This window comes from Eptatretus burgeri, chromosome 2 (assembly GCF_056783735.1).
Source record: "Eptatretus burgeri isolate ZD-2024b chromosome 2, Ebu_testis_v1, whole genome shotgun sequence".
NCBI classification, from domain to species: domain Eukaryota; kingdom Metazoa; phylum Chordata; class Myxini; order Myxiniformes; family Myxinidae; genus Eptatretus; species Eptatretus burgeri.
This window is the reverse complement of record NC_140962.1, coordinates 102004989-102027926: the sequence shown is the minus strand read 5'-3', so window position 1 is coordinate 102027926 and position 22938 is coordinate 102004989. Positions and strand designations below refer to the sequence as shown.

The following is a 22938-nucleotide window of genomic DNA, read 5'->3' as shown; positions in this document are numbered from 1 at the left end:
CGAATGGATTAAGCCTGGTGTTGGCTTAAGGGTTAAAGTGGCTGGCTTAAATCTTAAGGTCTTGAGTTTGAGCCCCTGCCGTGCCATTAAATAGCACCAGGTGGGTTGACTCAGCCTGTCATGCTTCCGAGGTCGGCAAAATTATTGCCATCTTACTGGAAACAGGGGACAGTGCATCAGCGGCACAGCTGCGCTTCCAGAAATGATGCAAGCAGCAGCCACAGGCTGCATACAAAATGAGCTAATGGATCGTGATTGCCTTTTAAGAACATCTATATAATGCATACATATGGATGAGGGGGTACATTAAGAAAAAAATAGATTTTTGAGAAAAACATGGGAATAAAAGTTAGGTTGAGGGTTGAATAGGAGGGGGAAAAATGAGTTAAACCAGTAGCGGTACATTCAAAGTATACCACACCCATGCCAAATAAATAATTAACAATCCTCCAGCGCGCGACATCGGCGATGCCCCCTTGTTGCGGCACATGGAGTCGGAATTGGGAGGGAGCAATGTACAATAATTGACTGATTAATTGATTAATTGCATAATTAAAATCAACAAATAATAATCATAAAATAATTAATTTCTTAATCAATTGGCTAAGAGGAATACTCAAACCACCACTGTTTCATCCGAATCTGTAACTTTTAGAAAATTTAGTAATCAATCAAAAAATTTTTTTAAATAATTGATTAATCAATAAATCAAAAGTACCCTTTATAGCCAAATCACTTGTTCACTGTCGTGTCAAAATATCAGCTTCCAAGCTCAAAAGGTGCCTGAGATATTGCCCTGATGAGAAACAAAATAAATAAATAAATAAATAATCGATAATAATTTCGTAATTAATTGATAAATAAAAAATAAAATTTTTCCCAAACATATCTTTACTTTTGTCCCCAAATTTCAGCTTCCTAGCTCAAAGGATGGCTGAGATATCGCCCTGACAAACAAGAAAGAAAATAATTAATCGATTTAATTGATCAATCAATAAATCAAAAATACTCTTTATAGCCAAATCACTTTGTTATTGTCAAGTCCAAATATCACCTTCTGAGCTCAAAAGGTGCTTGAGATGTTGCCAGGATGAGAAATAAAATAAATAAGTAGTTAATAAATCGATAATAATAAAGTAATTAATCAATTAATTGATTAATAATAAAACATACATTTTCTGCCAAAGCGCATCTTCAGTTCTGTCTCCAAATTTCAGCTTTCGAGCTCAAAGGATGGCTGAGATATCACCCGGACAAACAAACAAACAAACAAGCAAGACAAGCCAGTAGGCGGCAATGGGTAACTGAGCATGGAAACTATAAGATATAGAGCAAAATGGATGTCATATAGCGGATAGGGAATCACCTTAAGATTATGCATACCAAATCTCATCCAGTTCCATCTTCTGATAACTACTCGGTATCCATTTGAATGAAAAGTACTGAAAATGCGGATTGAAATCGGAAATCCCCAAAGTTCGAGGTGGTGCTGTGGGTGAACAAAGATCTAAATCGAAAATCCGGCTCGATCGTTTGTGCACAATGTATTCCAGACGATTAGTGTGAATTCTCATGACCATCCGGCCATAACCCTAGGAGGAGTAGCGTTTGGCATGAAGGCACCTCCAGCTCTCGCATATTATCGATTTTTGCACTAATTGACCTTTGACCCCTGACCTAAGCGAAATCGGTCAATATGTCCTGAGGCAAAGTTGTAGCACTCATTGAGTACCATGAACCTGCAAAGTTTCATTCGTATCGATGCACTCACCTGGTCGCTAGGGGGCCTTCAATTTTCGCCAATTTTCATGCATACCCTAATTGTAGGGGACGCTGCGGGTAAAGTATTCCATATATCACAAAAACCGGAATATATTTGATAGAGCATCACCTGTAGATCATTCGTGCCAAATTTCATAATCCTAGGTGGGATAATGGCTTTCGAAATTGATTTCGCGTGAACGGTACCGATTTTGAAGGTTTTTCGGTTGTTGCGAGGGAACCAAAGCGTCCCTAGCAACCATCACAATTTCCAAAGCACGAGGTCATAAGATGTACCTACCACCCGAGTTTGGTCAAAACCCGCCCACGTTTACTACCAATTATGCTGATGACAAACAGACAGAATTACTGACAATAAGGGTCACCTATTTCGGCGACCCAAAAAACATGGCGTCATGTATCACGTGGATATGGAATTGGGAAGGAGCGGTGTACAATGAGTGTAAAGGGAGAAAGGGAAGGAAATTTGTAAGAGTCAAAGGGGAAGGTAGTTGGCAGTAGATCGAAGAGTGGCAGGATAATTTAGAGGTATATGCACTCGCCTTTATGCTGTGTCTAACCTGTGTTTGAATCTTGATCCAGCGATAAATTGCAATGACAATTGTCATCCCGGTGTTTCCAGTGTTGGGCGAGGCATCATGTGTTTGTCATCCCTCGGCTGGACGTCAAACTGGGTGTCCCATTTGTTAGTACTGGTCGTTGGTGGATGTGAAAGAACCGACTGTGTCTTTCACAAATAGCAGGCTAATTATCACCGGAACCCTGAACAAATTCCAAATTCCATCACCTCCAGTCGAAAGTCAGATCTTGGCCATCCTTTTCGTGAAAGACTCGGGCAAAAACCTTGCCATCCGATTTCACAAGAAGGATGGGAATAATTGGATCCTTTAAATGAGTAGTATTCTCTGGTTGTTGTAGTTGTGGTGCATCAAGGATGTCATCAGTTTTATGTGCTCTGCGTGTAGATTGCCCTTTGTGTGTTACTTTGTCCACCGTTAACTGTGTACAAACTCTGGCATGAATGCCTGTCTCCCCAGCTTGAAAATGAGGTGACGCTCATGATTGTAATGTATGCCGCTCTTGGAACATCTCTGGTCTTCCTCGTCGCAACATTTCTCATAACATCTGCCTTACGATCGCTTCGCTCCAACCGCAGTTCCATTCACAAGAACCTCCTCCTCGCCACCTTCCTTACGGAGCTCGTTTTCCTGCTTGGAATTCACCAAACGGACAGCCAGGTTTGGGGAAAAAAAACGTTTCCCTGCAACTCATTCAGTTTCTGGTGTATCAAACAATCCTTGGTTTGATATTGGTGTGTGTGTGTGTGTGTTTGTGTGTGTGTGTGTGTGTGTGTGTGTGTGTGTGTGTGTGTGTGTGTGTGTTTTCACCACATTTTCAGTTTGCCTGCACTGTAATTGCCATATTGCTGCACTACTTCTTCATGTGCTGCTTCACATGGCTGCTTGTTGAAGGGCTACATATATACAGGATGCTCGCTGAGTTACGGAACATCAACCACGGCCACATGCGATTCTACTACGCCATCGGCTGGGGCTTTCCAGCCATCATTACCGGTCAGGCCTCTTCTCGTACACACACATGCTTTTGCATTTCCATGCTTGGCCACTCTATTTCATTGTTCTTCCGGCAGAAGCTTGTAACTACATCACATGTAGAATAAGGACAATGGTAGATATCAGCGTACTTTTAAATAACTATTTGGACATAAGAATAGACAATGGACAAATGCATGTGCCACACAGGATTCTAAAATTAAGGCACTTCCAACTTGTAGCATTAGACCCGGTCTTCATCCGCGACGCAGACGCAGCGATACCAGTTGGTGTGTCTGTTTTTTTTTTGAAGATGGATTTTTGAAACTACAAATTTTTTTTTTCTCTTGTATGGGATTTGAACCTGGATTCCAACATCGAGAGCCATAATTTCAGATGGAAACAGTAAACAGACTGTTTCAGTGCTTTCAGTAAACCCAAAGTTCTTCAGTCCATGTTTCCACTCACTTACCATCATTCTCTATTCACTTCATTATTCGCCTTGTTTACATGTTCACTGATTGAATCGCTTTCAGGCTAATTCAAATCATTATTTCCCTTACTCCAGATTAATCTTCCTACGTCCTCTTCCTTATGCTTCTTTAAGCCTGTTGTATGCAATGTCTTGTTGCTTTTGATACGAAGACCAGATACTCGAAAGTCTAACCATTACAGCACAAGGAATCAGTGACGTAATGGTTGGAATGCCTGCTCTGAATCTGTGAGGTCGGTGCTTTGAACCCTGGCTGAGTCAAACCAATGTTCATGAAAATGATACATGCTGCTTCCCTTGCTTGATGCTCAGCAGTATGAAATAGCCTTAGGTTGGCAACCATTCCAGAGGCTCGATGGGCCAAATGGCTTCCTACTGTGTTGAATTTCCTTGTAAGAGAACTGGTATTATTTGTGAGATTTATCACTACATAATATTCTTTCACTCCATTTCTAGAAACAGTTATTGCTTGCTTTCATCGACCTTTTACTCTTTATTCAATCAGATTTTCTGGTATTATAACACCTGCCAGTTCATTTACTCACCTTCGGGAGCTGGCACTGATTGACATCGTTAAATGCAGTCATCAGAGTAAAAAAATTAGTGCAAATAATATTGACGTTGAAACATGCCTTACTCAGTAGCTCACCTGGACTTTAGTCAGGTGAGCGGATGCGATCGAGCAGTGTCCGTAGGTGTGCGAGTCTGTCAGTCCGGAAACGCTTCAGTCGTTATCGCTTGAACCAAACACGACTTTAATGAAACTTGGCCACAAGCTTCATATCTGATGCCTAACGAAGGTCAATCTACCGCATTAACATCTTTGCTCATTAAGGGGGTTTCCAGGGAATTTTTGACCACCCCCAAAATATGTATTTGCTCTCTTCTCCAATACTACACACATACTTTTGCTGAAACGTGGCCCCAACCTTCATCACCCTTAATGTACTAAAGTGTATCGACCGCATCAAAATCTGCACTTATCGTCGGGGTCTATGGGAGGGGGGGGTGGGTTTACCACTCCCCAAATATGTATTTGGTCTCTTCTCCGAAACAACACATACAATTTCGATGAAACGTGAGCACAACTTTCATCACCCATGATGTACCAAAGTTTGTTCACGGCATTAAAAAAAATCAAGGTCTAAGGGGGTCTGTGGGCAGTTAAATGACTGTTGCTCCTGATCCAGGTGAGCTTCAAGACACACGGTTCTGTTTTTTTTATGGATGGATTAATCCCATACTCTCTCCACATGGGGTTGGAGACTGCCGAAGAAGCTTCCAAGACACAGAAAGACACTGGCTGATTCATAATGGCCGATGTTGTGGAAGTAGTTAGGGCAGTAATTTGGAATTTGGCCATTGTGCAGATGACACTTGTCTACTCTTTGTGAATGACTGTGAGATCTTTGTCCACCAGCAACAAATGCTGGCAGACATGTCTCCAGCATAACAATTTAACATCCCATCCATCAGATGATACACTGCATTGCCCTATCTGTGAAGCACCAGAGTGACAGTTTATCGTTGGTTTGAGAAACGAACCCAGACGAGACAGCGCAAACAGTATGTTACCTCTGAGCTACCCTAACAAAGCTTCCTGCTTTCTATTCAAACACGAGTCAAAAAATGAAGGACACAGAATGGGTTTGTTTGTTTTTTTCCGATATGTAACTGTGAGAAACAATAATTTTGTGACAATACTCACCCGGATAGAGATGATAAAACAATGAGTGTGGTTAAAATAGTAACGGAAACTGTTTTATATTCTGCAGGTTGTAAATGAAAACTATTCCATTGATGACAAGAGAGTCCATAGAACATGATACCCCACACAGTGTTCACGTATAGACTTCAAAAAAATTAAAAAATATATTTAAAAGATCTTAAAAAAAAAACAATCTCGAAGTTTAGTGCTATTAAAATAGCACTAAACCAACGATAATACATCATCATTATACACTGTCATAACCCGACGATGAGTCACAGTTTAGGAGATGGAGACTTCATTTGATCACCATCAAACGCAGCTTCAATCTGCACCCTCGTGGTGCAGATTCAATCGGCATCGTACGTAGCCATATCGGCGGCCTCTTCTTCACAACGATACTGCACCTGATCACATGCCACACCCTGTCATGCTCTATATTGATATATACAGCACCTTCAGAAAGTATTCACACTCCTCGACTTTTGTCACATTTTGTTGTGTTACGGCCTGAATTTAAAATGGATTAAATTTAAATTATTTGACACTGATCTTCACAAAATACCTCATAATGACAAAAGTGAAAACATGTTTTTAGAAATTTTTACAAATTAATTAAAAATGAAAAGCTGAAATGTCTTGGATCAATCAATAAGTATTCAGCCCCCTGAGTCAATACTTTGTAGAAGCGCTTTTGGCAGCGATTACAGCTTCGAGTCTTCTTGGGTATGTCTGTCTGTATCAGCTTTGTACATCTGGATTTGGGGATTTCCTCCCATTCTTCCTTGTAGATTTGCTCAAGCTCTGTCAAGTTGTATGGTGAGCGTCGGTGAACAGCAATCTTCAAGTCTTTCCACAGATTCTCAATGGGATTCAAGTCTGGGCTTTGGACCACTCAAGGACTTTCATGTTCTTGTTCTGAAGTCAATCCAGTGTTGCTGTGGCTTTATGTTTGGGGTTATTGTCCTGCTGAAACATTAGTCATTGCCACGGTCTGAGATCTTTTGCACTCTGAGGTAGGTTCTCCTCAAGAATTTGCCTGTATTGGCTCCATTCTTTGTTTCTTCCATCCTAACACGTTTTCCTGTCCCTGCCACTGAAAAGCATCCCCATATCATGATGCTGCCACCACCATACTTCACGGTAGGGACGGTGTTACATGGGTGATGAGCTGTGCTCGGTTTCCATCAGACGTAGTGCTTTACATTCATGCCAAAGAGTTCAATTTTCGTCTCATCACTCCACAGAATCTTTTGCCTTTTGCTCTCAGAGTCTTTCACGTGCCTTTTTGCAAACTCCAGGTGTATTGTCATGTGCCCTCCCTTTGGTCACTCCCACACAGCCTAGATTTGTGAATTGCTGCAGAGATTGTTGTCCTTCTGGCAGGTTGTCCCATCTCAACCAAGGAACTCTGTTGTTCTGTCAGAGTGATCATTCAGTTCTTGGTCACCTCCCTGACCAAGGTCCTTCTTGACAAGGTGCTCAGTTTGGTCGGACGGCCAGCTCTAGGAAGAGTCTGGGTAGTTCCATATTCTCTCCATGCCTTATTGATGGAGCTCATTGTGCTCTTGCAAACTTTCAACACTCTAGAAATTGTTTTATACCCTTCCCCAAATCTATGCCTCCTCACATTTCTATCTTGGAGTTCTGCAGACAGTTCCTTGGACTTCATGGTGGAGTTTTTGCTATGACATGCACTCAACTGTCGGACCTTACATAGAAAGGTGCGTTTCTTTCTAAATCACGTCCAATGAATTGAATTGGCCACAGGTGAACTCCAATCAAGTTGTAGAGACATCTCAATGGTTATTAAAGGAAATTGGATGAACCTGAGCTCAATTTGGAGTGTCGTAGAAAAGGGGTTGAACACTCACTGCATCGATGCAAGACATTTCAGCTTTTCATTTTTAATTAATTTGTGTAAATTTCTAAAAACATATTTTCACTTTGTCATTGTGGGGTATTTTGTGTAGATCAGTCACAAAAAAAATTAAAATTTAATCCATTTTAAATTCAGGCTGTAACACTAGAATGACTCAGTACGACGTGCGTAAGCATTTCCTAAAAGAGGAAATACAGTGAACAATGCCCTGCCTTGTCATGTCCGGACAAATATGGTGAAACCAAATTAATGTTCTCAAAAAAATTAAGCGGAGGCCTGCAATCCAAAGGGATTTTGTTGTGACATGACAATGCTCACCCACACACTAACAAACTGACAGTTTCAATCATATGTTGCACCTGCAGCTGGTTTCCATCATTACTGAGGAGTGTCGATGCTGCTGATGCAGTTCCCTCGTAGATCAGTGTCAGGAATTTTGAACTTAGCTGGAGTACCGGCACACAATAACGTAGTATTCAAGAGGTACCATGGATCTTTAACATTCACCAGGGAATGCTATCAGATGGGACAGCTGGCTTCATGTCTCCTCCGAAGAACAGCACACTCTTTCTTTAACTTTCTTTTTTCCAGAAAAGTACAATGATGACCATTTGTAGTTGGGCCAATAGTTATCAAAGCAAGCTTAAATTGGTCAAAGGTAAGAACACTCCCACTTAGATAGCTGTCCACCCTAACTTACATTTGGGAGTGGTGAGAATATAAGGCTGGGAGGTTATCCCGTACCCTATTTGCATCCTCGATCTCACACCGTCAGATTTTAACCTGTTTGGGTTCCTTACATGGGAACTCGAATGCTCAGACCACCTCAATACCAATCTATCCCTTGATACCCTGCAAACCAGATATGATGCGTCTTTTTCCGATATATAAAGTTGGCAAATTCGCGATTAAAAGTCGAAATCATCATCTTCTTCAGATTGGCCATGACGTCACACATGGAAGTAGACCACCGGATCCGTACTGTGTACGGGTTACATCATGCTGTGATTTCACTCAAATGGTGAATAATTTTCGATTTTCCACCAAATACGCCGAGTTGATGCGTCCTTGGTGCTTGTATCGTAATACAAACCGAGATGGTTTAATGCTACACCAATCACCGAAACACCCAAAGTTTGCCAGAAATTGGACGAGGTTTGTCCAAAATACCCGAGCGTGGATCGGGCCGAGAAAATGTTCACCTTTGTGCTCAGAACATTTCATGGAGAACTCTTATGAAACAATAGAGATGGCCAGATCTTGTGGTTATCCACCACGATGGAGAGAGAATGCCATCCCCATGATGAAGCGGAAGAAACAGCCGTCGCTCAAAACTGTAACACCATCTCTACCCAGCTACCGGCACATGTACCAGTATATTTGAGTGGTGAATGAAACACCTGTTGCCATTGCCCAGTAGTTACCACAAGAGTACCTGAAATAATTATCCATTATCAACACAAATTCCTACAAAGCAAATGAACCACCATCTATTTAGAGTGGAGAGAAAGTATGTATGTATCACTGACACCTCTAAGAGGATTTGTCCGAGGACACAATCGTTCAGGCTCACTTGGCTGCACCTCCCCCCCCTCCAGCATCCCCCCACAATCCCCCATCAATCAACACCCCCACAACAGTTTACGTTTTGTATTCCATTGACAGGCTGGATCTTTATCTGGATCCGGCCTTTAACCAAAATATAATCGGCTTGTTCTTGTCCCATCCAACTCATCCACCAAGTTTCATCCGAATCCATCCATAACTTTTTGAAATATCACGTTATACTGTATGTCGTTTTTGGCCCCATCTCTCAATGGTGAAGAATCACTTGAAAAATTCAAACATTCTCACATCCAAAACCAAATATTCATCTTTCGAATCTTAACCAAAGTCAAATTAATTCGCCCTTGTCATACCCCCAACCTGTCCACCAAGTTTCGTCCAAATTCGTCCATACCTTTTTGAGATATCCTGTTCATAGACAAACAGACAGACAAACAGGGGTGAAAACATAACCTACATCCACCTTCGATGGCGGAGGTAAACACGCAATAATACATGGTCTCTGCAGTAATCAAATGGAACACCAAGAAGGAACCCAAAGTAAAGAGTAAAGATGGAGTCATCAAGAGGAACCTGGATAGGATTCTAGTTTCAGCCGCTACTCCACCCCACTCAAACCCATCCAGGTGCAGCCAAGTGAGCGTTACAGAAAAATTTCTGCAAGAATTCACTTCTCCTTCGAGAGATAGATAAATAAATTATAACTTGTCAAACATTAACCTCATTGTCCTCTTCCTCGATGAGGCCAATGCACAAGGTCTGTTGCTCTAACATCATAGACAGGTTGTTGGCCCCTGTAACTGTTGGCCACTTCTGTAATACGTAGGTTAAGGAGAATAATCAATTATATTGATCTATTACTTTCTTGTACATTTTGATGCATGTCCACCTGTGGCTTGCTGATTCATAATACTTGCTTTAAACCCTTACTTCTGCAGGCCTTGCAGTGGGACTGGATCCCGAGGGATACGGTAATCCTGATTTCTGCTGGCTATCCATCCATGACACTCTGATCTGGAGTTTTGCTGGACCCATCGGCTGTGCTGTGTTGGTAAGATGGCGTTCCATTATGTGTAGCTTGAGTAAAGAATCGTATTAGTTTTGCCTTGTCAATATATCACCGATGGCCGAGTTTCCAATGACATCACTTCCTTTTGTGAGTCTTTGCCCCACAGATGTGACGTCACAGAAACTCATCAATTGTTGATGAACCGTTGAGTACCCTGAATTGTTTAATTTGCACAAGTCAAATCAATTCGTGATTTTTAGCTCACCTGGACTTTAGTCCGGTGAGCTTATGCGATCGAGCGGTATCCGTAGGTGAGTGAGTGAGTGAGTCAGTCAGTCCGTAAACACTTCAGTCATTATCGCTTGAACCAAACACACAATTTTGATGAAACTTGGCCATGAGCTTCATATCTGATGCCAACCAACGGTGTTCTGACCGCATCAAAATCTGTGCTCATGAAGGGAGTTTATAGCGGGGGGGGGTGAGGTTTGACTCCCCCAAAATAGTTATTTGCTCTCTTCTCCAAACCTACACTCACAATTCTGATGAAGCTTGACCACAACCTTCATCACCCATGACGTACCAAAGTATATCGACTGCATAAAAATCTGCGCTCATTAAAGGGGTATACCGGGGTTTTTTTGCCCCCCCCCCAAAAAATTAATAAACTGGTGTTTGCTGTCTTCTCCAAAACTACCCACACAAATTTGATGAAACTTGACCACAACCTTCATCATCCGTAATGTACTAAAGTCTGTTCATGGCATTAAAATAAAACCTGGGTCTAAAGGGGTTTGCGGTGGGTTTGAACCCCCAAAATAGGTATTTGCTCTCTTCTGTTAAACTACCCACACAATTTCAATGAAACTTGACCACAACCTTCATCACCCGTGATGTACTGAAGTTTGTTCACGGCATTAGAAAAAATCTGGGTCTAAGGGGGTTTGCGGGGGGTTTGAGTGACTGTTGCTCCTGATCCAGGTGAGCTTTCTTATGCGTGGTCCTATCTTTTCTTCTGTCTTTATCACCTCTTGGACATGTATCGCGTATCAATTATTTTCTTTTTTCCAATTTATATTTCACCATATATTTCCGTTACACCTTTGCTCGGTTCCACACTACTCGACATCGCTGTCTCTTTCTCCCTCAAAAATAAAACTAAGAGCTATTTTATTTTTGGCTGTCAAAGATAAAACTATCAGACCAAAAAGAAGGAAACATCTATTGTGCTTAACGAGGAAAGTATTGACATTAACTGGTGCTTTGATGTGTGACCAATCAAGAAGACAAACTTATTTTGACCCAAAAACTTGCTGGATCCTCAGAAACTTGTCGAACGAGTCTTTTAAACCTCAGTAACACCACAATGACCCGAGACTACCATTTGGTGACCGAAAGCTAATTTTTCTCGTTTGACATCATCACCCACAAATTAAATGTTTGGCAGTGCTTTGAATAACAAGGGTTCATATTAAACTCAAGATAGCCTACATTTATTTAGATTGGTAGCATGTGAAAAGTCCTTATCTTGAAATTTAAAGCGAGTGAAATTACTGAAACTTGTTTTTCTACATCTTTATACAACAAGTTTTTGAACTGAATTTTTAAACAAATGAAAGTTTTTGCACTTAAACTGAAAAGGAAGCACAGTTCATTATTTATTGAATGTACTTCTGCACTCGGTCAGTAATCTTCATGTACCCTTCGTATCAATTACTATTTCATTAGACACCAGCCTGATGTTGGCTTAATTGTTAAGGCGGCTGGTTTAAGATCTTAGGGTCTTGAGTCCGAGCCCCTGTTTGTGGGCTGTTGAATTAACACCAGGTGGGATTGACCCAGCCTGTCATCCTTCCAAGGTCAGCAAAATGAGTACCAGTGTACTGGTAATAGAGGACACTGCATCAGTGGCACAGCCACTGCGCACAGAAAATGATGCAACCAGCAGCCACAGGCCACACACGATAGCTTGCTAAAACTGTTTACACAGCTCTGGAGTTTATCACGACATGTTTCGAGACTGGATGAGTCGCCACTCCATCACAGAATACTTGATCGGAAGTGGAACAAATTTTCACTTTATTTAGGGTGACGGTGATAACTCGCCTACTTTTCACGAAAGACACTGTAGAATATTTAACATCCACCAACTAATACCAGGACACAGGATGCCCAGTTTAGCTTTTAGCTGTTGTCAGGTTTGCTTCTGCAGGTAGTGCCCCAAGTTTTTAATCGTACCTCCTCTTTAGACCCCCCTCTCTCTCTCTCTCTCTCTTTCGAGTGCAGCCTGTGGCTGCTGGTTGCATCATTGGTTGGGACGCGGCTATGCCGCTGATGCAGTGTCCCCCTTACCAGTGTACTGGTGCTCATTTTGCCGACCTCAGAAGGATGACAGGCTGAGTCAACCTCCTGGTGTATTTTAATTCAGCGGACAACGGGGCTTGAACTCAGGACCCACGGATCCCAAGCCGCCACCCGAACCACTAAGCCAACACCAGGCTCTTTTGACCCCTAGGAGTACTAAATCACCATTTGGGAGGAAGGTGGTGGTTCCTTCTTTTTTTCTGCCAATGTCCGAGCTGTATCTTGGAGCCAGTTGGGGCTTTTAGAATGAAATTTTGTATCAATAATGAGAATAAAATATATGCGGGTTGGACTTTTTGACCTTAACATCATTTTGAGGTCATGACCGATTTCAGACAATTTAACATTTTCCATCATAATTCAACTAATTTTTGTCTGATCAGAACGAAATTGCCCTCTCGAGGTAGCCTAGCGTATGGTGCATCTACGCTTAATTCACATCATACCCCTCCGGGTGAAAGGTTGTGCATCTGATATTTTATGAGTGACCTTGACCTACTTTTTTTCAGATTGTGACGTCATTAACTAAAAACAGCTTTTTTATCGTAACTTGAATAATTTTCCTTCGATGTTCATGATGTTGAGTTTTTTTGGATAAATTGCAGATGGGGACACATTTTCTTAATTGATACTCTATTCCTAAATGTGGAATGTCAAGGTCATAGGACGGTCCAAAAAGAATATGGCCATTATTGGATCGCGGGCAAGACAGCTTGGGATTTGTGATTGCAGATATCTAGTTTGATTTGATTTGATGTGCTTTTCACTCTCCAGAGCATTAGTACTGTCAGAACAGTTTCTTGGCAAGGGTTATGCTTGGTGGTTTGCCATTGCCTTCCCAGCCCCTTATCTAAACAGAGAAATTGTAAAAAAAACTGTCAGGGTCCCTCTTGAAATCATTTTATCTCGTTTTCCTTTTTCACATGTGTTTGTCATTGTTTTGAAATTATTTCACTCAGATTTACTGCTTTTTTGCCTGTCAGGTGTTTCTGAGAAAAACACGCACACACACAAACATCCGTGAATGCACAGACTTATTGACCTCACCATGTCACACCACACCTGGTGATTTTTGTGTGCTGTAGGCAAACCTGGTGCTTATCGGACTCTCCACAAGACAGTTCTGTGCAGCGTCACGGAGAGGCATGAAAACCTTTGTCGCTGTGTAAGTTGCCGTGCCAACGAAAATCCAAAAAACAAACTGTAATGTTAATCCAAGATATTCAGCGCTATGTGTCCAATGGTCCAGCGACGTTGAAATGTTGTGTTGAAATGTGACGTAAACATGAATGGTGCACCTGCATGTTTGTGTGCATGAAATTAAAGCACGGAGATACGTGTGGCCTTCTTCTTACTGCTGCTGCTGACTGTAACGTGGATCACGGGTCTTTTGGCGGTCAACAACCACATCCTGCTGCTCCACTACCTCTTTGTGATCTGTGCTGCACTGCTGGTAAAGACAGTTTGGGCTTTATTTTCATTGTTATTTTTCATTACATATTATGTTGTATTGATTGTCATTATATAATAATTATTTTTATTACCCTGTAACCCCGTGCAATGGGAGATGAGGTCATGCAAGCGTGCGTGCGTGCGTGCGTGTCTGTCCAGGCCATAACTTTTTTAAAAATTTTTTACCATTGGTGCCTTTGTCATCGAATTTTCAACAAACCTTTATTTTGAGAATATGGAAATAATTAAACATAGGAGCAATACCCCTGGGAGCTCACCTGGTAGCGGCTGGAGAAGATAACGAGGGAACCACTATAATGACCCACACTATAATGGATGACCCACAAAATATGTGACAGAGAAGAAAGTAAATACCTATGGATTTTTTTTTAATGTCATGAACAAACTTTAGTATATTACAGGTGACAAAGGTTGTCGCCAAGTTTCATCGGAATTGTGTGTGTATTTTCTGAGAAGAAAGCAAATACCTCTTTTGTGGGGGCACCAACCCCATAGACACCCTTAGACACGCAATCTCCTAAACAGTTGTGCAGAAATTCCCCAAACTTGGTAGTTATGCTCACCACATGGCTCGAAGGTGCACGAGCAGTTTCAATTTTGCCCAGCCCCCGTGGCAAGCTCCCTGTAAAGGTCAAATTCCAAAAAATGCAATTACATGCACATTTTAAATATTTTTTTATGAAACTTTGTGTATGCAATCAACATTGAGGGACACATGAAATATGTAACGACTTTTTTTTAGATTTGACCTTTGATTCATATCCCAGGGGGTAGGGACTCAAGGTCACAGGGGTCAAAAGCGGAAAAAAAAATATTTAACTCAAAATTTGATGTTGGATTAATCCTGGTGGGACTTTTTTCCATCTTTACACTTTGCTTTTGGTGGGAAACATGAGGATTTGCGTTGGCGTGCCATCGACTTTACTCTAGTTATAATTACAAGCAAATACAGCCCGTTGCTTCGCTGCCAGGGATATTAAGGAGGGGAGGGGGGGAGGGAGAGGAGAGAGGAAAGGGAGAGAGAGGAGGGAGGAAGGGGAGAGAGAGGAGGGAGGAAGGGGAGAGACAGGAGGGAGGAAGGGGAGAGACAGGAGGGAGGAATGGGAGAGAAAGGAGGGAGGAAGGGGAGAGAGAGGAGGGAGGAAGGGGAGAGACAGGAGGGAGGAATGGGAGAGAGAGGAGGGAGGAAGGGGAGAGAGAGGAGGGAGGAATGGGAGAGAGAGGAGGGAGGAAGGGGAGAGACAGGAGGGAGGAATGGGAGAGAAAGGAGGGAGGAAGGGGAGAGAGAGAGAGAAGGGTGGAAGGGGAGACAGAGGATGGAGGGAGTGGAGGAAGGGAGGGAAGGAAAGGAGAGAAGAAAGAGGAAGGGAGGGAAGAGAGAGAGAGAGAAGAAGAAGGGAGGGAAGAGAGAGGAGGAAGGGAGGGAAGAGAGAGGAGGAAGGGAAGGAAGAGAGAGGAGGAAGGGAGGGGAGAGAGAGGACGGAGGGAGGGGGGAGAGAGAGAGGCCGGAGGAAGAGGAGAGGACGGAGGAAGAGGAGAGGACGGAGGAAGAAGAGAGGATGGAGGGGTGAGGAGAGGAGGGAAAGGACGGAGGGAGAGGAGAGGACAGAGGGAAGGGAGATGAGAGGATGTAGGGAGGGGAAAAGAGAGGATGGATGGAGGAGAGAACGGAGGGAGGGGAAAGGAGAGGATGGAGGGAGAGGAAAGGAGAGGACAGAGGGAGAGGAGAGGAGGGAAAGGATGGAGGGAGATGAGAGGATGTAGGGAGGGGAAAAGAGAGGATGGATGGAGGGGAGAAGAGAGGAGGGAGGGAGGGGAGAGGACGGAGGGAGAGGAGAGGACGGAGGGAGAGGAGAGGACGGATGGAGAGGGGAGGAGGAGAGGACAGAGGGAGGGGGAAAGAGCGAAGAAAGGGTGGGGGGAGAGCAACGCCTCACCAAATGTTGCTTTGCACTATAGGAGTGAGGGATGTGAGAGAACGAGAGAGGGAGATGGAGTGAGTGAGAGTGAAGGGGGGGGGGAGATAGAAAGGTGAGGAGTGGGGGTGGGGTTAGCAAAGAGAATGATATGTTATGCTTAATGACTGAAACACAAAAACTCATGTCAGAACAGATGGACACACAAAGACACAACAGAGTTTGTAAAGTTTAGCACAGGCATATCTGCAAAAACTTTGATATCCCAGTTCCAGAGAATTTGTGGGAACATGAACCAAAAGCAATGGATGAAAACATTGAAGTAGCTACCGCTCACATACGACTTTATGATCCCATCGAGTGTGAACATCAAAAACAAAGCATTGTGACCAGATATCATACTTAGGTACAAAATGAGAAGAAGGCATTGCTAATTGAGGTGTTAAGCCAGTGATTTTGGACAAAACAATGCAGAAATCAAGTTCTCTGTTCTTGCATATGGCAGCTTTGGTTGCCAGATAGCCATCATTTCTTGGAGCACAGCTGTGTCACTGATGCTGTGCCCCTCCACCAGTACACTGGTACACATTTCACCAACTTCAGAAGGATGACAGGCTGAGTTCACCCCACTTGGTGTTAATTCAGCAGCCAACAGGGCTCAAACTCAAGATCTTAGGATCCCAAGCCAGCCACCCTAACCAGTAAGCCAACACCAGGCTGAAAGAAATTAAGAAAATGACCAAATACCAAGACCTCACGAATGAAGTGAAAAGATCCTGGAAGCTGAAGAATGCCAAAGTTGTACCAGTGAAAGATGGAGCTCCGGGAATGATGATGAAGAACCTCACAGAGGTATTAAACATGATCCCTGGGAATATCACCACAAACAAACGACAGTTGGAAGCCGTCCAGGGTTCAGTCATGATCCTGAAGAGGAATGTAGGTAATTTGGTCACAGGAAACTTGGTCACGGTAAAACGGTCACAAGGTAATTTGGTCACAGTAATTCGGTCACGAGGACCTCGTGACCGAATTACTGTGACCAAATTACCCCGTGACCAAATTACTGTGACCAAATTACCTTGTGAGCATTTTACCATGACCAAGTTTCCGGTGACCAAATTTCCTGTGACCAAATTACCATGCCCCCTGAAGAGAGCCCTCGGCACAAAACTTTGAGAACAGAAAACTTCACAGCTTGATCCATGAATCATGACCCCTTACTGAAATGAAGGTGGATACTTTGAGCCCACCCTGGGAGGACTCCATTCCACATTCTGAAACTCACATATGAAGATACCAATCAACGACACACACACACACACACACACACACACACACACACACACACACACACACACACACACACACAGACACACACACACACACACACACTTTGAGACCTCCTAGGTCTCTGTTTCACCTCCTGATGAAATCCACTCACACGTGGAGATAGCAGGCAAACAACAGCAACTTGCACGCACGCACGCACACACACACACACACACACACACACACACACACACACACACACACACACACACACACACACACACACATTGAGACCTTGGGTGTGAGCATTTAAAACCCACGTTATCTTCCTGGCAAAAGTCTGCCTACATGCATGCATGCTCGTCCATGCAGCGACCTTTGCACCCCACCGGTTGGCTCACTCCAAATCTGATTCATACATGCTAGTCCCCTCAACAGAGGGGAAAGGTGAGGGAGCAGGGGTAGGTTTGGAGTCAGAGGGAGGGAGGGAAGAGGAAACGGGGGGGGGGGTTGGGGAGGGGTCAGAGAGGGAGGGATAAGTCAGGGTTGGAAAGAGGGAGAGGGGTGGGAGAGAGGATGGTAGAATTGGGAGGAAGGGTGAGGAGGGATAGGGGATCGTGAGGAGGCTCGCCAAGTGGCTTAAGCACTCCAATGAAACGGTTGATAGGAAATGGCTCACTTGGCACGCGATTAGCAATCATCGATCCGTCATATTTAACACACACTTCACGGAGACACCCGAAATGCCAAGCCACGAACACTGACGTCTCCGGATCAGGTCAGGTCAGGTCAGGTATGGGAGCACGTGCCAGAACAGCGCGTCGCTGCGTCCACTTTCCGCCGGTACTCCAGGGGCCTCCGTCTGGCCATCCCCCAGGCAGATGCCAGGCCCATCCCCATCTCCTTGAGATGATGGTCAACCTGCTGCAACCACGAGGCATGTGGTCGGCCCACTGGCCTCCTCCACTCATGAGACTCCCTCGCTGAGAGAATCTGGTGAGCAGGATCAGTGTCAGGAAAACGAGCCACATGTCCATACAGCCGCAACTGACGCTCACGGACTATGCAGGTAACAAATCTCATCCGAGTCTCTCTCAGCAACCGCTTGTTGGACACAAAATCCGACCAGCGATAGCCAAGGATTTTCCGAAGAGACCTGGTACCAAAGGAATTAAGTCTCCGTCTCAGATCCTTGGTCAGAGTCCAAGTCTCGCATCCATAGAGCAAGACTGGAAGTACCAAGGACCTGAAGACTCGGACTTTCGTCCTCCCGCACAGGTACCGGCAGCGCCACACCCCATGATCCAGTGAATCCATGACTCCCCAGGCCCGACCCAGACGTCCATTGACCTCTGACTCACAGCCAGCAGAGACATGAATATCACTGCCAAGGTAAGTGAATCTCTCCACGACCTCAACATCCTCACCACAAACAGACACAGACAGGACAGCAGCATCCAAGATGTCACCGAAAGCCTGGATCTTAGTTTTGACCCAAGAAACCCGTAATCCCAGTGGCTCCGACTCCTCATTCAGCACCTCGAGGGCCCCCAAAAGGATATCTAAAGTCTCCGCAAAGATGACTGCATCATCTGCAAAATCAAGGTCCGAGATCTTGACATTCCCAAACAATGCACCGCAGCTTGATCTCTCCGACATCCTCCCTAAAATCCAGTCCATACAAGTGCTGAATAGTGTGGGGGCCAGTACACACCCCTGACGAACTCCAGTAACAACTGGAAATAAGTCAGAGATGGTACCACCACACTTTACACACTCTCAGTACCAGAGTAGAGTTCAGACATCAGATCGATCAGTTTCGGTGGCACCCCACGAAGACCAAGAATCCTCCAGAGGACGTCCCGATTCACTGAATCAAACGCTTTACAGAGATCAACATAGGCTGCAAGCAGCCCCTGCCGAAACTCTCGTCTGCGTTCGGTGAGGACACGAAGAGCAAGGATATGGTCAATCGTTGACCTCTTTGGTGTAAAGCCTGACTGCTCTGGATGCTGGTGCTCAAGCAGATGGTGGCGAACCCTATCAAGAATTATCCGAGCAAAGACCTTGCCCGGCACTGAGAGCAGCGTCACCCCTCGGTAGTTGTTGCAGTCTTGGTGATCACCCTTCCCTTTCCAGAGAGGAATAACAAGGCCCCTCTTCCAATCAGTTGGGATGATGCCTGTGTTCCAGGTAGAGCACAAAACTGCATGCAACGACACGAGTGCAGCATTTCCACCAGCCTTGAGAAGTTCGGCATGGATGCCACAGATCCCTGGAGCTTTGCCCCGTTTCAACTGGTTCACCGCAGCCCATGTTTCCACAAGCGAAGGTGGACCACAGTTGATTCGAGGGTCAACAACAGGGATTGTAACACCCTTGACGTCCAACTCAACAGCTGGGGGATCAGCTTGGTACAACCGCTCAAAGTAACCGGCCCAGCGGGCCTTCACTTCAGATTCCTCTGTCAAGAGCCTACCACTCTCTGCTCGAACTGCAGTGCTCTGAGCAATGGGCTTGGATGAACGCAATGCGCGAATTCCCCTGTAAGCGGGACGAGAATCACCTGTCCACAGGTGATGCTCTACCCCCTCACAGATTCATCGCACATAGGCCTCCTTGTCCACCCTCAGTGCACGTACAGTTTTACGCCTCAGATCCCTGAACAGCTCCGCTCTGTGGGCGCTGAAACCATGAACCAGCCACCCTAAGTCCATGACTTCTTGCAAAGTCAAGGAACTTAGTCCTATTCTGGTTCATAGTTCCTGACCCATGGGGACCAACACACACCTCATAACCATCCCTATCAGTTCCAGTCGATGCATTGAAATCCCCCAAGACTAGAAGTGTATCTCGTCTGGGGCACTGATCAACCACAGACTCGAGTGTGGCGTAGAATGCATCCTTCACGGTGAGATCACTCGCCTCAGTCGGAGCATAAACAGAGACCAGGGAAATGACACCTAAGGAGTGACGAATCCTTAATCTCATAATACGCTCGTTGACCGGTGTTACCTCAATTATCATTGGGGTCAGCTTATCGGACACAGCTACAGCAATTCCTTGGGTATGGTAACCATCAGAGCGACCAGACAAATAGTAGGTGTAACCACCCACCATTATCTCGCCGCAATCCGGTCTCCGAACCTCAGAGAGAGCTGCAATCCCGATGTAAAAACGCTTGAGCTCAGATGGTAACAGAGACAGGTGATCATCCTCTCTTAGGGATAGGACATTCCAGGCACCCACCTGGAGGGACCGCCTCAGGTTAACCCAAGGAGACCGCCGTCTGGTGGACGACACCTCAGCACCACTCCGACACACTCTCCCGCAATCTGACCCAGGGATGTTACCCCGTGGTTTCCCTCCTATCATCAAAGATTGGGGGTCCCGAAGGCTTTGCCCCAATCCGGTCATCCGGTGAGCTGCCCTGCGAAGGGAAGCTGCACAGGAGGTACTCCCACGGAGTGGGTTTTCAGATTTTTTTGTGTTTTTGTGTTTTGCGGAATGAAGGGTTTTACGGTGGCCGCAGTGCAAATCCTGCCACCAACCTCCTGATAAAAAAGTAACCCAACTGCAGGAGGACGTCCGCAGACACAGTTGGGCACTAGATATGGATGGCCGTTGGCTCACAAGGAGCTCCTCCGCCCTTTGACAGGTTTTGTTTTTAATCCTGCTGGGTGTCCATATCCAAACACCCTCCTCACCAGAAAACCTGGTGGGGGAGACGGTTTAGTCGCCGACAACCCGACCATGGAACAGGTTAGTACAGGTTTACATGGTACCTGTAGCAGGTCACAGATCTAACCTGACCTGACTCCTATGTCTCCGGATGTTTATCAGAATTGCAATGTACTCACAGCAATGCCAACCCTCCCGATTTCATCGGGAGGCTTCCGAAAATTCACCCAAACTCCCGCCCTTACGATCACTATCCTTATCCTCCCGAAATTTTGATATTTTTGCACTGTTCACTAATCAGAATGTACTAGTATGAGAATTGAATGAAAAGCATCGTCTGCTACGTATAGCATGTGGTAACTCCATAACGTTCGCTGCTTCCAAATTGTACGTAAAAAATTGCAAATTCAAATGAGGAGCAGCGAAACATTGGGTCTGGATCTCGCTTATGCGATCATGCACTGAGATTTAGTGCATGCGGTATGTGTGCAATACAGTGCATGCGGTATGTATGCACAGTGTATATGCATGCGGTATGTGTGCAATACAGTGCATGCGGTATGTATGCACAGTGTATATGCATGCGATACGCTCACTGTATGCAGCTGGGCCCCGTACCAGCCCGGCGGTCGCGACCACCGTGCGGTGTTTAATTTAACAGCCGCTAGAGTTCTACGAGTCGCGCTGCAGCTGTGGAACATCGACTTCGAAGTTACCGATGCTTCAAGCCCTCGATGTTGATTACGAAATGGCAGAAAAGAAGCTTACGAAGACCAAGAAATGGTCTCAGAAGTACAAGACCGAATACATTCTCCAATACCCGTGTATTCGAAAGTCTGAAAGAGGAATTCATCATGCGTATTGTACAGTATGCAGCGTTGATATTTCAGTTGAGCACGGAGGTCGCGATGATATTCGGAAGCACGTTGGAAGCAAACGGCACACAGACATTGCAAAGGAGAGATCTTCGAGCACGAGTACCGGTACACTTCTGAATTATTTCACCAAACAAGGGACAAGCGAGGAAGAGGATGTTACCCGAGCGGAACTTCTCTTTCGTGGATTTATTGTGGGACATAACTTGCCCATATCAGTCTCAGATCATGCTGGACCTCTATTTCAAAAGATGTTTCCAGATTCAAAAGTTGCTTCAAAGTATGGATGTGCAAGAACAAAAACTTGCAAGATGTGCAAGATGTGCAAGAACAAAAAACATAAAGAATTAAAAAAAAAAAAAAAACAAGAACAAAAAGCAAGAAAAAAAAAGAAAAGAAAAAAAAAAAAAAGAACAAGAACAAAGAAGAAAAAAAGAACACTGGTCAACAATTTTTTACTTTCTGAATGTTGTCTAGATTTCTACAAGTGAATTAGGGTATTCGGGCACTGCTGAATCAGGAAATGGCATCCGTTTCTCTCCATCAGGTCAGGTTTTTGTGCTAAGTTGATTTGAAAAAATCAGATCTTGTGACAAAATCAATTACATTTTTGTGGCATTATCAGCTGATTTTTGTCAACACATATCATCCTAAACATGTTTTTAAGAAAAAAAAAATGTTTTGCCAACAACATCTATTGATTACATGATAGAAACATCGATTACTGTCATCTGAATGGTGGGCATTGATAAAGGTAAGTACAAGTAAATTGCATGTTGCGTCACCACTGTTCAAACTTCAGGGCTTGAACTTCCGTTTCTTCGAACTCCTGGAATGTTCAGCGGCAGGGAGGTCTCTCTTCAGATTCCAACAGTAGTCAGCCATCATGACTGCGTCCCAGCGACCCTGATACCTGGTCTCCATCTCCTTCATGTCCTGATGGAATCTCTCCCCCTGCTCGTCACTCATTGAACCCAGGTTCTCAGGAAACCGGTTCATATGTGAAAATAGGTAGTGCATCTTGATGCTCATGTTGCAGCCCAGGTTTCTGAAAGCAGTCAGCATGTTGTTGACAAGTTCTGCGTAGTTTCTGGCCTTATTGTTGCCAAGAAAGTTCTTCACTACCAAAACAAATGTCTTCCACGCTTCCAGTTTCCCTTCGTTCATTGAGTTTTTGAACTCTGGATCTCTGATGAGCTGACGGATCTGAGAACCATCAAAGATGCCAACTTTCAACTTCTCCATGGTCAATCCTGGAAAAGCCTGGCACAAGTAAGTGAAGCAGTCACCATCTTTGTCCAGAGCCTTGGTGAACTGCTTGATAAAGCCGAGCTTGATGTGCAGCGGTGGGAAGAGTATTCTGT

General features: G+C 44.5%; 1 protein-coding gene across 10 annotated transcripts in view; it reads left to right on the top strand.

Annotated features, from left to right (window-relative positions):
* The window catches only part of CELSR2 (cadherin EGF LAG seven-pass G-type receptor 2), a 357573-nt gene that overhangs the window by 310923 nt on the left and 23712 nt on the right, over positions 1–22938 (top strand). For all 10 annotated transcript variants that reach the window (XM_085870520.1, XM_085870525.1, XM_085870524.1 and 7 more), the window contains exons 24-28: positions 2820–3020; positions 3182–3356; positions 9923–10035; positions 13443–13522; positions 13684–13810. In XM_085870520.1, the coding sequence (XP_085726646.1) occupies positions 2820–3020; positions 3182–3356; positions 9923–10035; positions 13443–13522; positions 13684–13810 (696 nt within the window). The remainder of the gene's footprint in view (positions 1–2819; positions 3021–3181; positions 3357–9922; positions 10036–13442; positions 13523–13683; positions 13811–22938) is intronic.